This window comes from Aplysia californica, unplaced genomic scaffold (genome assembly GCF_000002075.1).
Source record: "Aplysia californica isolate F4 #8 unplaced genomic scaffold, AplCal3.0 scaffold00361, whole genome shotgun sequence".
NCBI lineage: Eukaryota > Metazoa > Mollusca > Gastropoda > Aplysiida > Aplysiidae > Aplysia > Aplysia californica.
The window spans coordinates 409,495-425,045 of record NW_004797631.1 but is presented as its reverse complement, the minus strand read 5'-3'; the positions used below and the strand labels follow the sequence as shown (position 1 = coordinate 425,045).

Sequence of the window (15,551 nt, the reverse complement as noted above, 5' to 3'; positions counted from 1 at the left end):
TTTAGTTTTAGTAAATGTTTTACGGAACTTGCAAAACAATAAGGTCATATAAGTGCAGAAGAGAGGAGGTGTTACAAGAGAGTAACAAAGAGATAAAGCCGATAGATGTTTGATAGGAATGAAGAAGCAAACCACACCAGAGCACCCGTCAACCACCCACGGGGGTGGGGCGAGGAGCAGTGAGGTGGGTGAAGTGGGTGTGGTGGGGTGGGTGAGGGGAGGTAGGGTGAGGGTGGAGTGGGAAGGTGGGGTGGGGAGGGGTGTGGTGAAGTGAAATAAGGTAAGGTAAGGAATGGTAATGTAAAGTGGAATACGGAAAGATATGATAAGATCATATAATTCAAAATAAGATGAGATGAATCTTTGTTGTTCAGACATTGAAACGTTGGTTTGGTGTTTCAACACACACACACACACACACACACACACACACACACACACACACACACACACACACACATACATACACACACACACACACACACACACGTGATACGTCTACAGTGTATATGTATGCTTTTTTTCTTACCAATAAATTAAACATATTTTCTTCCAAAATCCTGTTGAAAAAAGAAAAACGATGTTTTACTGCATCAGAAGTGAGCACCAACATCGACCAAAGTTAGGAGAAATATCTATTTTTGCTAAAACGTAACTCCGCTCAGTACCTGTTGAAGCAGAAGAGAGTTGTCCTCCTGTCTACGATAGACGCGGATCTCCGCCCCCATACACGAGAGCACGTACACAAACCTGAAAGTAACACAACAACAACTGTCACACGCCAACTCGTTCAGACCACAAGTATAAAGGTTAGCCAAACTGGCAGTGCAGGAGAAACTATGGCAAAGTACGGGCTAACAGAAGGACTGAGCAGGACAGCTCGTCAATTTTTGGGCATCCCAAGTTTTTGGTATTATATTAAAGATTGTTCATCTGACTTTGTTTCTATGTAAATAATACACATCTATCTTAAATAGAAGTTGAGATATTTGCGATTGAAAGTGTTCGTGGACGCCTGGTTCAAAATTAGCAAGAAAATGGTGGCCAAAGCTTGTTGATTTCCAAAGCTTAGGAATCTTGGAAAGTGAAAATTTACATTTGTTGAGCATTTAGTTAATGTTTTTTCAGTGAAATCCACAAAAAAATATCTATCTAAATGGACAAGAAAGGCGTTGAGCCAAAAAACAAAAATTAGAAAAAAGTGGTCAAACCGGCGGGAAAATGCCAATATTTTCGATTTCATGAGATTGACGAGCGCCAGATTTCACCACGATGCCTCACATATGATACGATGCTGGACTTTAAGTGTGATGCAATGGCAAAGAAGAAAGAAAAAAAAATTCAAGGAGGAAGAGAAGTTATAGATCTTGCTTGCTACCACATTTCAACACTTTTGTGTTCCTAAAGACTTTACAGACACAGATATTGAACTTTAAGTTATGATGTGATCGAGAAGAAGAAAGAAAAAAAATCCAAGGAGGAAGAAAAGTTGTTATAATCCTTGCTAGCTACCACATTTCAACATTTTTTTGTTCGTAAAGACTGTTAAAGTGTAATACGGACTGCGTGACAAAGATACCGGACTTCAAGTGTAATGAGATCGAGAAGAAGAAAAAAGAAGAAAGTATAAACCTTCGCATAAAATTTGAGTTATTTTCATTTTCGTCTTTTAATAACTAAATGTTTACATTAGTACAGCAGCATTTATCTTTGGATCAAGTAACATCTTATAGATGAGGTTATAATAAAAATTCTCACATCTAACAATGTCTATGTGATTTCAACTGGTATGAAAAGGCACAGATTGATAAAGTCCATGCAGTAGAAGTAATGAAATAAATAAAAGTAATAAATAAATAGTTCATCCATCACGAACTCATGACAACCTTTAACACTCAAGGAGAAAGAGAAGCAACAGACCTTGCTTGCTACCGCATTTTAGCACTTTGAGTTCTTAAAGACCATTAAAAGTGTTATGGAGATCCAAAGGAAATAAATCAAGCTTCAAAATGGCACAAGTGTTTAAGGGACTCTCACTAACACAAAACACAATACATTAACTTTTTGCTTCCTAGTCTGTTCCTAGCTATTTTACAATAGGAAGCAAAGTTTTATTATATAATTTGAGACAGGAAAAATTAACAATGACATTCTGCAACTTTTTTTTTCCAAGGGTGGAGAAAGCTAAACGGAAGACCAAAGTCTAAGGTATACAGTGCCATTATGGCTTACATTATGAAGGAATTTTGCTACTGTAGAGATCTCTGAAAGGGAAGAACATTAAAATACATCTTGTTGTTAAGCAATTTCTATCTTTTCAAAAAAATCACTTGCTTAAAATTTATTTTTAAATAACAACTGATGGTTGAATAATTCTTTATAAACCTACTGGTAATCATTTTCCATGAGCTTTGTCAATTTCACCTCGTTTCCCTCCCCCCTCCCCCCCAACCACGCTAACGAGCCACACTGGTCAGCCCCTCCCCCCTTCCCTTCCCAAACAATACAGTGACATCAGCACTCAATACTAATCGCCTGCCCCCCTCCCTTTCACCCACCCTCCACTCACAAGCCACAGGGAGACACCAATAGTCCTGTAGCACTGGTCAGTCCGCTGACCACCTGACTGTACCCTGTCTCGGGCTGGTACAGCACAACGGAGGACCAGGGCATGAGAGAGAAGAGCTCGAGCAGCATGAAGAAACGGGAGCGCTGCTCGTACAGGACGTTGCTCACGTAGAAGGAGTCCTCACCCACCGCCTGGACGTCGTACAGGCTGGGGGTGGGGGGGGGGGAGGGAGGGAGGGAGGGGAGGAGAGGGGGAGGAGGGAGGGTTGTACGGATCAGATTAACAAGTAAATTTCCTCTTTGGAAGTGGTGGTACAGAGTTCCCCACGTCGTATGGATACTATAGTAAAACACGACGTAGGGATAGGGTTAAATGAGTGATGTCCTTCACAAACACATGTTTCTCTACTGTACTAAGAAGAGTATTCTGGTCATTTAGTACAAATTTGGGAAGAACTTCCGTAAAGAGCGACCAGCCCAACAAACACAATAAAGAAGAGACCTAACCCTAACCCTAACCCTCACCCTTTTTTAGACCACCATGGGATCTTTCACTGTCGCAACTTGCACACGGGCCTTCTGAGATTTTTCACCCTTGTCCGAGAAGGTTTTGGTGCAGATCTTTCCTACCACAAGATTAGGGGAATGGCTGAAAGACAGCAGTAAGAAGAGGCCAGGCAGAAGCAGTTGAAAGGCTGCAGAAAGAGTCAGAAGCCCAGAGGAGAGGGAAAAGGAGGTGAGGGGGTGGGAGCAGAAAGTGGAGATGAAAGCAGACGACAGAACATTGCTATAGACCATGGAAAGGAGGTGAAAGGAGACACATTTAGAGAAGAAAACGTTTCCGTTGCTACACGGATTCTAATTCGGGACCTTGAATGAGAGGCGAACACCTTAACCTCTAGGCCATGAGAGCCCCCGTCCGAGTTCTAGCCCTTTGGCCAACACCAATGGACAAACACAACCATGGTGACAGGTGACAATTGTTTCAAGTTAAGGACATATCTGTCATATCAATAAAAAACATGATGAAAAAATCTGTAAGTTTTTAGCTGATGATGGTAGCTCACAGGAGGTCCCTCCTACAGGCCACTCGCTTTGCTTCAGACAGACCACTGTATCTCCCCGCAACACCCACCAGTACAAGCGGAAGAAAAAAGTACAAGAAAAGTAAGTAAAAGTAAAGTAAAGATGGTAGTATGCTTCATAATCCTTTCCATCTTCCACCACTGGCTGCAGCCCATCTCAGGCAGGTACAGAGCAACAGTGCACCACACCCTCTAACAACCCCAACAACTATTTCACTCCCCCCCCCCCCCCCCCCGCCTCCTTTACTTCATGTACAATCCACCTATAGAGCAAATGTGAGGCATCGTGGTGAAATCAGGTGCTCGTCAAAATAAAAAAGTTGGAGAAACAGGCATTTTCCCACCAGTTTCGCAATTTTCATAAAATTTTTGGTTTTTTGTTCAACCCTTTTATGTCCAAATAAAAACACATTTCCATGTGAATTAAATTGAAAAACCATTAAAAGCTGAAAATATGTAATTTTTCAGTTTTCAAGGACTCTTTAGCTATTAAAGTTACCAAACTTTGGAGGCCATTTTCTCGCTATTTTTACCGCTGAAACCAAGTGAACTTACCTTTCAATCACAAATTGAAATATCTTCACTTCTGCTTAAGTATATATATATATGGGTATTTTTTTCATCAAAAGCAAGATAAATGAACCAGCTTCAAGATGATACCAATAACTCCACATGCACAAAAATTGACGAGCGCCTGATTCCTTCACGTCCTGACACATACTTTTAACCCTTAGAGCCTGAAAAACCCTCTGACCCGTCCGGAACTTTATCGATGCGTAGCCTGATCCAAGTTAGTCTGAGCCAGGCCCTACTAGGCTTAAACGTATGTGCAAAAAAACTACTAGCTCTAGATGTGAGGAAGGCAACTCTGATTAGTTTCTGTGTGGATATTTTGATATTGTGCGTGACGTATTTGTTGTCTGGTCTATAAATTGTTGTGACCCATGTGAAATTTCCTTAGAATGGCTGGGCAGGGGGTATTCTCAGGTCAGCAGAGTCATGCCTCAAAGGGTTAAAGTAATGACCACACTCCTACCTCCTCAGTTTGGGGCTGGTGTACGTCTTCACATGGAGGAGGGTGCCGTTGCCTCGGTCCAGGACAAACTTTTCCACTCTGTCCACTTCCCTCACGGGGTGGTTCACCACAAACACGATGTAGCGGCCTGAAAAGACAGACAGAACAGTTTGTTTTAGAAAGAATTTTACGGCACTTGCAGCACAATAAGGTCATATAAAAGTCAAAGATCAGAGATGTTACAAGAGAGTAACAAACACAAAAAAGAAGGAGAGATCAGTTTTTTAGTTTTAGTAGAGGTTTTACAGCGCTCGCAACTGCATAAGGTCATATGAGCGCCAGAGGATTAGAGGTGTTACAAGAGAGAAACAAACATAAAAAAGAAGAAGGGGAGATAAAGACGATAGATGTTTGATAGGAAAGACGAAGCAAACCACACCAGGGCACCCGCCAACCACCAACGAAGAAGAGATCAGGACGACAGATGTTTGATAGGAAAGAAGGAGCAAACCGCACCAGAGCACCCGTAAAACACCCACACAGAATCATTTCTAGAACCCCTGTCGACTAACTGGTTCACCACAAACACAATGTAGCTGCCTGACAGAATCGTATCTGGAACCTCTGTTGTAGGCTATTACAGGATCTCCAACTTCGACAGATGTTTAAAGAAAAACACACAAAAAAACCAACAACTAAAAAGCAATATTTGTAGAAGAATGGCAGAAGATTGATTTATCATTTTCTCAAGAAACCATTCAACAAAAAACAATAATACATGTATACGACATTAGCGCTGTACCCCGATTGAAGAACACAGGCTCTGAGTGCTTTACAAAGATATATTGTTGTTGTTGTTGTTTTCGACCCAACAACAGCTGGGCTCTTGCCCTTCTGTCCAAAGCTATGTAGTGATACGATCAGGTTTGCTGCAGTTGCTGTAAAGTTCCGTAGAGTGTGTTGTCAATGTTAGGTTACAAATATAAGTAGTAACACACAGACAATTCATTGGGTTTTGACTAAAATCTATCTCTTTCACCCACTGACCGCAAAATTGACATTTTTACAAGTACTTGAGAAAAACTTGCCCTCTCACTGTAGCTGATAATGTTGCATTCTGGGCACGGCTGTTAAAACCCCACTGAAAGTGGTACTTTAGCTGGTGGCCGAACCCCGGTCTGACCTCCCGCGCGAAGGTAATAAATCAGTGTCAGTTGGCCACCCTCGTGCTTAACAACCGTGACGATAGCGATGTCCGCCGCCGTGCCTGCGTAACTCGATTCTGGTAATTTTCGTATCACTTTCCCTCGTTATTTCTCCCGATCTGATAAACCTAGAAGCTTGTTTAAAATCTCATTTTAAAGATAGTCTTAAGACTAACAAGACGATCCCACTTTCGCTCCGGAAATCTCACTGGTGTTATAGCATTTAAGCGCTTTGCAGGACAAGCGTTTTGTTCAACTAAAGATGCATTTTGAATTATATTCCATTTTGGAGTTTATTATCTCAAAAGACAAACTCAAATTTTCACTCAGATTTCTGTGCTTCACTTGAGACAGCAATACTTGAACTGTGTGAGCAAGTTCTATTTCTGGGAAATGAATGTGTGATTTTATATGATTTTTTTTAAAAGGTACCCCCTCCCCCGTGATTCACTCGGATTGTGATCTTTCATTTCTGTTCTTATTTATCGCGTTATTTTTTCAACATTTTTCTTATCGAATTTTTGGAATATTTTAGCCCAGTTAAGAAATGGAGAAACATACAGAGGATTCACATTTTCAAAAGCTACACGAACTTTGCAGAACTTGTGGTGGCAGAACACTGTCAGTCAAGCAGAAGGCACAGAAAAGGCGACCCCTGCAGTGTTCTATGTTTGCGTCGGACATTCTCTTGGCCTTTGGTGTTAGCATAAACCCCACGTCAACAACAATATTTCCTGCCTCGTTCTTTGGAAACTTTGAAACGCGATCACAATCGTTTAAAAAAATATGGCCATGGCCTAAAGAAAAATGTCTCTAGTTTTCACAATAGTTTACACCTCCCACTAATAAACATTGAACCCGTTAAAGTAGCCCCACCATACCTTCATATCCTTTTGGGTATAGTTCTGAACCACCATCCTTTGCTGGAGACAGCGACACACACAATAGACATACAGCTAAGTGAGCAATCAGAGGAAGACTTTAAAGGGGTTTCGTCGTCACTACGCACATAATATGGAGGAAAAAACAACTGGAGTCGTGGGAGGAACTAAATGGGGAGATTAGGCAATTAGAAGGTTGCGTAGTGCTTTCTGACTCTGAAGAGGAGAGAGCTAACTTTCAAAAACAACTGACAGGGAAAGAAGACGAGTTGTCTGAGTTAGAGCACGAACCCCTTAGCCCTAGGACTGGCCCTATCTGTTCTCATTTAGATGCCATACTTGACTCACACAACATCACACAGCAGGCATATAATACTTAATAGCCGCTCTTTCATTGGGAATTACTGCCACAAATACATTATGAGTCGTGTTTATAAAGACCTCACAGCATTCATTGTAAAAGAAACATTAGAAAACACCCACAACCAAAACATAATTGACACCGCTTACACTCTCAGAGAAAAATTCAATCAGTTAAACAACGCATTTAGGGACGTTCACATCCACATCTCACACGGCCAACCAGTGTCAAAAGACAGACTACCACACATTGAAACATGCATCAAAACTCACATGTCATTCTACAGGAGACACTTTAGTGAAAAGGTACTTCCCAAACACCACATTCTAGAAAACCACTGCATCCCGTGGATACAAACATATGGGTTTGGTCTAGCTTTACATTGGGAACAGGGTGGTGAACTTATCCATGCTTCTGTGGCAAAGCTGGAGAGAAGAGGAGCTGGGATACGTAATACCGAACAACAGCTAAAAGTTATCATGCAATCTCAGCACCTGATGTTAAACCCCGAACTTTTGTCAAACGTGCCTCCGACAAAGAAAAAAAAGGTGACAGTGTAATCAACCCTTCACCACTCCAAGACCGTGGCCTTCCCAAAAGAACAGCAAAGTGAGTTTTGATATTTGACCCTTTCTGATGCATTTTATGTGAATTTGAAGTATTGTTTCAGTTTTGTTTGATTGAAATTTTGATTTTAAAATATACACCCCCCAAGGGCAATGTTAAAATATGAGCCATTTTAGGAACGCTGTATATATCTATCGTTATTTCCTACAATTTTGCATCTTTCTCAGTGAGTGTAGAAGTTCCCTCTTGTTCCAAACGGACAAAATAAAAAGACGGCAAAGTCACCGATCGGCGTATTTTGCGAGTTTAATTCTCCTAAAAATGAAAAGAACAACACTGTCAGCGGGGCTCGGGGATTCCCCTGGCTACGAGTTCATGACCCGGTGACCGGGGTCAGATTACAAGATGCGGCGCGCTGGCTGCCTGCGAACTAAAGTACCGCTTCCTAACAGCCGTGTGGGGTATGGTAAATCTATCACTATTCATCATTCTTCTTTATTCTCACAACGTACATTGCAAACTGACTTTAAATCACTGTATAAAATCGTCAGAAAAGTGAACTTATAGTGGAAAGTACTTTCTTAAAATACATGAACGGTTTAGATATAGCTTTTGAAGAGGTAATATAACTAAATTAGATAGCAGACTTCCGAAATTGAACATTCAAGCCGAGTACGTTATCTCTCTCTCTCTTTGGCCCTTTTTTAACTCCCAGTGGAGCATAGGCCATCAACAATATTTCTCCAGCAATGCCTGTCCTGTGCATCCTTTTCTAGCTGTTTCCATGAGGTCAAAGGCATTTCTATTTCTGCTTGTACCATTCGCCTCCATGACATTTTACGGTATATAACACAAACACATACACTCACACATACACACACACACATACACACCCAAACGTACACAAACACACACAAACATGTCCACATCATCATCATCATTGCCTTTTTCACCCTGCACCAGGGTATAGGCCACGGACAAACACCCCCCACTTTTCTCTATCCTGGGCTAGCCTCTTGATGTTATTCCATGTCTTCCCACTTTTCTGTACATCGATTTCTGTGATTCTTCTCCAAGTTCCACGAGGTCTTCCCCTTGATCTCTTGCCCTGTGGGTTCCAATCCAAAACTTTCTTTGTTATGCAGCTGCCTGACTTCCTGAGAGTATGTCCAATCCATTGCCACCGCCTTCTTCCTACCTCATCTCTGACTGGGATCTGTCTTGTTTTCCTTAACACTTCCACATTGGTGACCCTGTCTGTCCATCTGATCCTCAGTAACTTTCTTAGACACCTGTTCAAGAAAACCTGGATCCTCTTTATACATGTCCACACACACAAACAATAACACTCCCCTCCCGCCCCACCTACACAAACACACAAAAACAAACACACACACTCACCACTGTCATGGTCATGCCACACACTAATCCCGTGAGGACGGAAAGACTGCGGGTTGAACCCGCTGTGCTCTGCGACGACAGACAGAGGGACGGGCGCTAGTTCCCCGCTGGCGTTCTTCAGATCCATCATGTACACGCCGCCACGAGCTCCCTTCTCCTCGTAGAAAGCCTGGTAGCTCGGGGAAAGCAGGTTCATGCTGAAACCCTGAGGCACGGGATGCAAACAAGTAAAGTAAGTGTACGGGTTTAACGTCTGTATCAACACTTTAGTAAGTAAGTTTATTCAGTGTTTAACTCTTTATCTCCATGGGGGGTAAACCCTTTATGCCGGGCCCCTGGTACTAAATCTAAACATGACAAAAACGTAACTAAATGGGTCATTAAATCAAAACAAGTGATTCTATTTTGATAGTTCTTCATCTAATGGATGAACTCCTGATAAAAGAGATCTTTTTACTTCTTTATAGTAGACGGTTTTACGGCGCTTGCAACTGCATAAGGTCATATGAACGTCAAGGGGTGGGTGTCAACAGAGAAGTCTTTACAGGGAATCAGACTTCTCTAGCTCACCTCTCTAGCTTCAACAGCACAAGGTCTGCTTCGACTATCAAGGCACCCCGGAAATAGCAGGTCACAAGAGAGTGACAAACATACAAAAGAAGTAGAGGAAAATGACAATAGTAAGGATCAGGAAAGAAAAACCAACAGTTCCCTGTAGTAGATCAGGCACAGTTATGAGCGTGACATGAGTCAACCCATTTACAATTCTACTAATCTTGAACGAGAAATGTCCCCCCTTTGGAAATGGCCTAAAGACACTACAGTCCGTGGCACTGCCCCGGGGGGGTATAAAAGAGATCTGTTTTCGACAATGGGCGAAAAGTAATTTGATGTCGAAATGGTTGTAAAGGAGCGTGCCTGGGCCGCTGTCAGCAGCTCACCAGCACAGAGGTACCGACTGCGAGCCGCTGGGAACTGCTTGCCGGAGATAAAGAGTTAAGGCCATTGGCCCACATCACATTATATAAAACAACTATTTGTTAAAATAAAGTTTCCATTATGTAAAAATACAGATTGTCAACATATATCTCTTATCATGGGTCAAACATAGCATACATCTGTCACAGGGTCTAATCAGGCTGGGAGGAATTAACAATTTCTTTTGATGGACAAAATATGGACAATAGAAAATAAAGTGAAATTCATCTTCATTTTCATGAGTTGGACCTCTCACATAAGGGTGAATTTATCAATTTCCACCAACAGAGATATTATTTATTGAAGAAGTATGATATCTGAATTTCACTACTTTCTCTCATAGGACTACTAAACCAAATTGTAATGTGTTGAGAGTCTTGAAAACCCCACAAAATGAAGCGAGTTCAAGAATGCCCATTCTGGGATTCAAACCAGGGCCATCCCCTCCTCCATACTCCAACATGATGTCTACTGACCTATAAAGCACCCATGGGACACAAGCCCAACAGGAATTAAAGGTAACCCTATGTGAGGTAAGACACGAGTCCAATGTTAACTCTTAATGGAAGGCGAAAGAACAGGCTTTAAGATTTTACACCAAAAAAAACAACCATATGCCAGAAAAAATTTAAGATCATCATCTGATTCCGCAGCGTCATGACAAATATTACAATTATGTCACGACGCAGTGGAATCAGGAGCTCAGCAATTTTTGGGCGAATAAAATGTGTTAAGCAGAAAAAAAAAAAATAAACAAAGAAACATTAAAATTGCTAGTGGGTGGGAAAAATGCAGGTTTCTTTGATTTCACTATTTTGACGAGTACTATACAATGATGTCTCTCTGAAGTATTCAGTATTTCAACAGATCAAAAGCTGAAAGTGGATTTTACAAAGACAAGAGCAAACAAACAAGTACGGAACTAAAGGTCACGTTATAGCCGTGTTCTACTGTATTGGCCAAAAAATCAATACTGACGTAAAAAATGTAGATTTTCTACTATTGATGCGATGTTCTTTAAGTATAACATGTCCTTTATCATTTCATACTTGTAATTTGTAAAAACTTGTCATTTTTGGTTTATTAACACTAGAAGCATATTAAAGAGGTATATGAATATCTGAATTTCACTACTTTCTCTCATGGGACTTCTAAACCAAATTTTAATGGGTTGAGAGCATTGAAAACCCCACAAAATGACGCGTGTTCAAGAATGCCCGAATCCGAGAAGTAACTCATTTTGTCAGCACTCTTCATGTTGACAACTCACCGAAGTAATCAGCGTGAGCCCATCTGGAAGAGTATATAAACTTGCCGAGCCCAAATCTAAAGAATAAAATATGTGAATGGGGAAAGAAATGTAAGGAGCCATAAAAACAACTCTTAACTATGAAATAAGATAAAAATAACAATTTAATGATCTCTACAAAGAGAAATTCGTTGCAGCATGGTCAAAACAAAGACAAACACAGGCACTCTTCAACACAACACACACACATGCACTTTGTCAACAAAATCTCTCACTCATACACACACACACACACACACACTAACATATATATTATATATAGGTGCAAACAGATACACACACAATAATTATAGTTAAATTCCTCCCACCCCTGACATACAAATAATTTTTATAAAAATAGATATTAACCACAAAAAAATAGAGATCAAAGCTTTTATGCTTTGCCTGCATTGTCAACATAAAAAAAACACATGCAGTACATAATATTTTCAAAAGACAATTACAGCTATATATATATGCAGTCTATTATAACATGTTTATAACATCAACAACTTTTAAATCGAGTACAGAGTAGAGAATGTTCTCATTAAATGATAAGTGATTCATGCTGATTTACTGTAAGGTTCAGTAAGGTCCTTACCAATCCCCTCCACCTGCTGACAGGGCCCTGGATAATGTTGATAGTAGTGCAGGTGGTAGCCGAATGAGTAGCTGAAATGATCACACGGGCAGTTTCAGAAATGTTTGATCCAAAGAACTTTAAGAACAAACCCCACAAAATACCAACACAACGAAACTAGATTACCGTGGATTCCACTTCAACAGAACACAGTGTAATCCAAAAACAGCGATAAACTGAAAGAAAATAGAATTTCCTTCTATTGTTATAATTGTTTTGTTTCAGCAATCTCCCTGGATCAAAAGCACACCAATATAATCTGGTGGTCCCCCAGATTTCGATTAGCGGACTCCACTGTAGGTAAACAAATGTGTATCACATTTACCATTAACAACAAAAACATTGCTGCTTGTAAAGATTGACAAAAAGACGGCTTTCATTAAAGATAATGAATCTAAAATGATATTATTTGTGATTTTCTTATCAAAATCTCTATTTTTGACTTTCCAAAAGCTCTACAGAATCATGAAATTAAAAGAAAATTTACTTGTTGGTCAAAATTAATCTGCTACAAGCATTTGAGACAACAGTGATTGATAAAGAAGGGGACTTTCACGTAAAAATGATACTGACTGGCAGAAGTTTTAAGTTTTACTGTACTTGCAACACAGTTAGGTCATTTAGGTGATGAAGATTAGAGATTGATACAAGAGAGTAACATACGTACAAAAAAGGAGGAGAGATAGCATGAACATATATGTTTGATAGGAAGTAAGACGCAAACCACACCAGAACACCAATTAATCACCTACTAAAACAAGACAAAGAGGAATGAGAGGCAGAGTGTATACCAAACAAGACAAAGACAAGAAGCTTCCAACTTACATGACTCGTACAATGTGCTGCAGTACAAACAGCAATATGCTGCAACCTGCAATCTTCCACGACATGGTGCGATGTTTTACTGTACACTACACACGCACCACCCTATTTCAAATGTTTCTTTGTTGATCCAGTTTACCTAAAATATAAAAACAGATTTTGTGTTCAATAAGTGTACAGGCAATACATTGAAAGGTTCATGGAATTGGGTCTTGTATGTAATATAAATTATAACTTCCATTGGCTGATCTTGTGTTATATGAAAACAATCAAAGTGCGAAGTTACTCCCATTCAGTACAAAAACAAAATATTGTCACCATTAAGTCAGATAATCAGATAAGTCTGATTGCAGCCTATTTTTCTGCTCAGAGTAAATAACATACTGCTCAACAAGGATTGAATGTAGCCCATTAGCTGACAACATCATTACTTTCACAGAATGGAATTCTACATCACTGAATGTAGTGTCCCTTTTTTTAGAAAAGCATTTTAGCAGCACCCAACACATGAAGCTACAGCAAGCACCTAGCCCACCTCTGTGACTGGCCCAAATATAGATGATGTATTTCTGCCATCTGTTTTTGTCATCTTCCGGGGATTCCCACGTCAGTAGACTAGATCTCACCGTGGTGGACCCGCTTTGACGCTTAGCGCGCGATGGGCTACGTCACTAGGTTTCATCACCAACTGCTTGGGCTGTGTGTGAGTGTGTGTGTGTGTGCATGTGCGCACGTGCGCTTATGTGTGTGTGTGCGAGCGTGCGTGTGTGCCCACGTCCTTGTGTGTGTGTAGAATTTTACGGAACGAGAATTGCTGAGATTGTTTATAAAAGATATATATGTATGTAACACAAATAATAATCGAAGTGATTATTCGGACTCGAGTCCGAATATGAAAAAATGTTATTATGACTCTGATTCTTGTCCAGCATGACATCACTTCCGACTTCCTGTGACTCGTGAATCCGGCTTCCTGTCCTGCCTCACTCGTGACTCGCCTCAGGCTGGGTAGAGACCGGGATCACTTCGGGCAAAAAGGCGTTTTGTGCAGGAGCCGAGTTTTAATCTTAAATGATGAATTTGAGGCCCGCCTGAAAAGTTATAGCTCTTCTAATAAATGTTTATTTGTCAAGAGGTCATCAGAAGAAATTAAAGATGGCTCGTTAGCGTGTGTCGGGGTCGGATGGGCGGCCTGCACACGTGTGGCTGTGTGCGTGTCGGGGAGGATGGTTGGGGGGGGGGGGGGGCACTATCGGTCCGGGCTTTGAACGTCGCATACGCGTCAGTCTTTTTCCCCCCGGCAACTGATCATTATTACAATAATAAGATAGTCTTGACGTAGATAACGAAGACACTTCCTTTTTTCCGGACCTGAGTCCGAATAACATTTTTTCATATTCGGACTCGAGTCCGAATAATAATTTTTTTTATTCGGACTCGAGTCCGAATATGAAATAATGTTATTCGGACTCGAGTCCGAATAACGACGGCCAATAATAATACAAAAAAAAGCAAACACTGTGAGATCTAGTCAACGGGCAAGGGAAACCCAAGAGTCATGGGGAAAACCCCGGAAGACGACAAAAATAGAAGGTGGAAGTACATCATCTATATTTGGGCCAATCACAGAGGTGTGCTAGTAGGTGCTCTCTGCACTAGAATCTAGATCTACATGTTGCACCCAACCAGATCTTGACAGAAACTACATCTAGAGTAGAGATCTATATCTAGATCTACTTCCAACAAAGTGACTCATCAATCATTAAACAGAAAACTGCAAAACATGTACCACAAACACGCACTAAGGATATCACTATAACAGCGATAACAGAGAGGTCTGAACTCCAATTATATTACAACATCAATTTCTAATACTAAACTGTGCAGCTGTGATTGATGCTTTGTTTGGCTTTGGCTTGGCAGTTCTTGCTTCCTCGAACTGGAATCAATTCCAATGGAACACAAGGAAATCGAAAACAATGAATGGATTCATTTTCGTAGCAATGCATAAAGGTCAACAGCTAAAGCTATTGAAGTACCAAACGCCACTGGGGGTAGATCTAGAGATAATGTCATTCTGCATCATCCGTATAATTATCAACTCATCAGCGAAGAGCATACACTGCAGTCAATGATTCTGATACTTCACAATCGAATAGTCAGGTTGTAGTAACTAGCAGTATCCAGCAGTATGGTTATGCTGTCACTAGCATATATCTCAATCTGTTCGCAATTTTAAAATAGTTTTGTAATAATAATTTCTGAATTTGAAATTTAAAAAAAGAAAATTAAAATTAAAAAGTGGACATGATATCAGCATCGGATAACCAGTTAATTTGGTAACCTTAATTGTATTCATCTTTTAAAAAAAAAAAAAAGCTTTCACTGCAAGTGAACGACAATTGCATGATAGATCTAGTATTCTATCTTCTTGTCGATTTGTATGATTCAATAAATCTGTTTTTGTCAGACACTAAGTTGGCTCGACTCCCTGCTTTCAGTACATAGATAAACACAGAATAAAATGGTTTGGTCATCTGTCAAGACTGACACCAACAGAATAGCAACAAGAGAATGGTAGGCTATATAAACAGTGATCAGATGGAAACAAAGGAATAAGCCATTCCAGTTGGGGGGGGGGGGGGGGGGTTATGGACATGATAAGCTATCACAGAAATAGTGATCATCGGAAACAACACATAACACAATCAGGGGCGGTTTGTTAACTGGGCAAGACCGG

At 40.6% G+C, this 15,551-nt stretch overlaps 1 protein-coding gene across 1 annotated transcript; it reads right to left on the bottom strand.

The window, feature by feature from the left end:
• Positions 1-668: 668 nt before the first annotated feature.
• Positions 669-14,969, bottom strand: LOC101848218 (serum paraoxonase/arylesterase 2; the record flags this gene model as incomplete). Its single annotated transcript, XM_013085275.2, is given in 8 exon segments — positions 669-750; positions 2,570-2,776; positions 4,690-4,816; positions 9,084-9,288; positions 11,332-11,387; positions 11,951-12,021; positions 12,815-12,950; positions 14,851-14,969. Coding segments are annotated over 7 exon segments (813 nt in total), but the record flags the coding sequence as incomplete, so codon positions are not given.
• Positions 14,970-15,551: the final 582 nt, after the last annotated feature.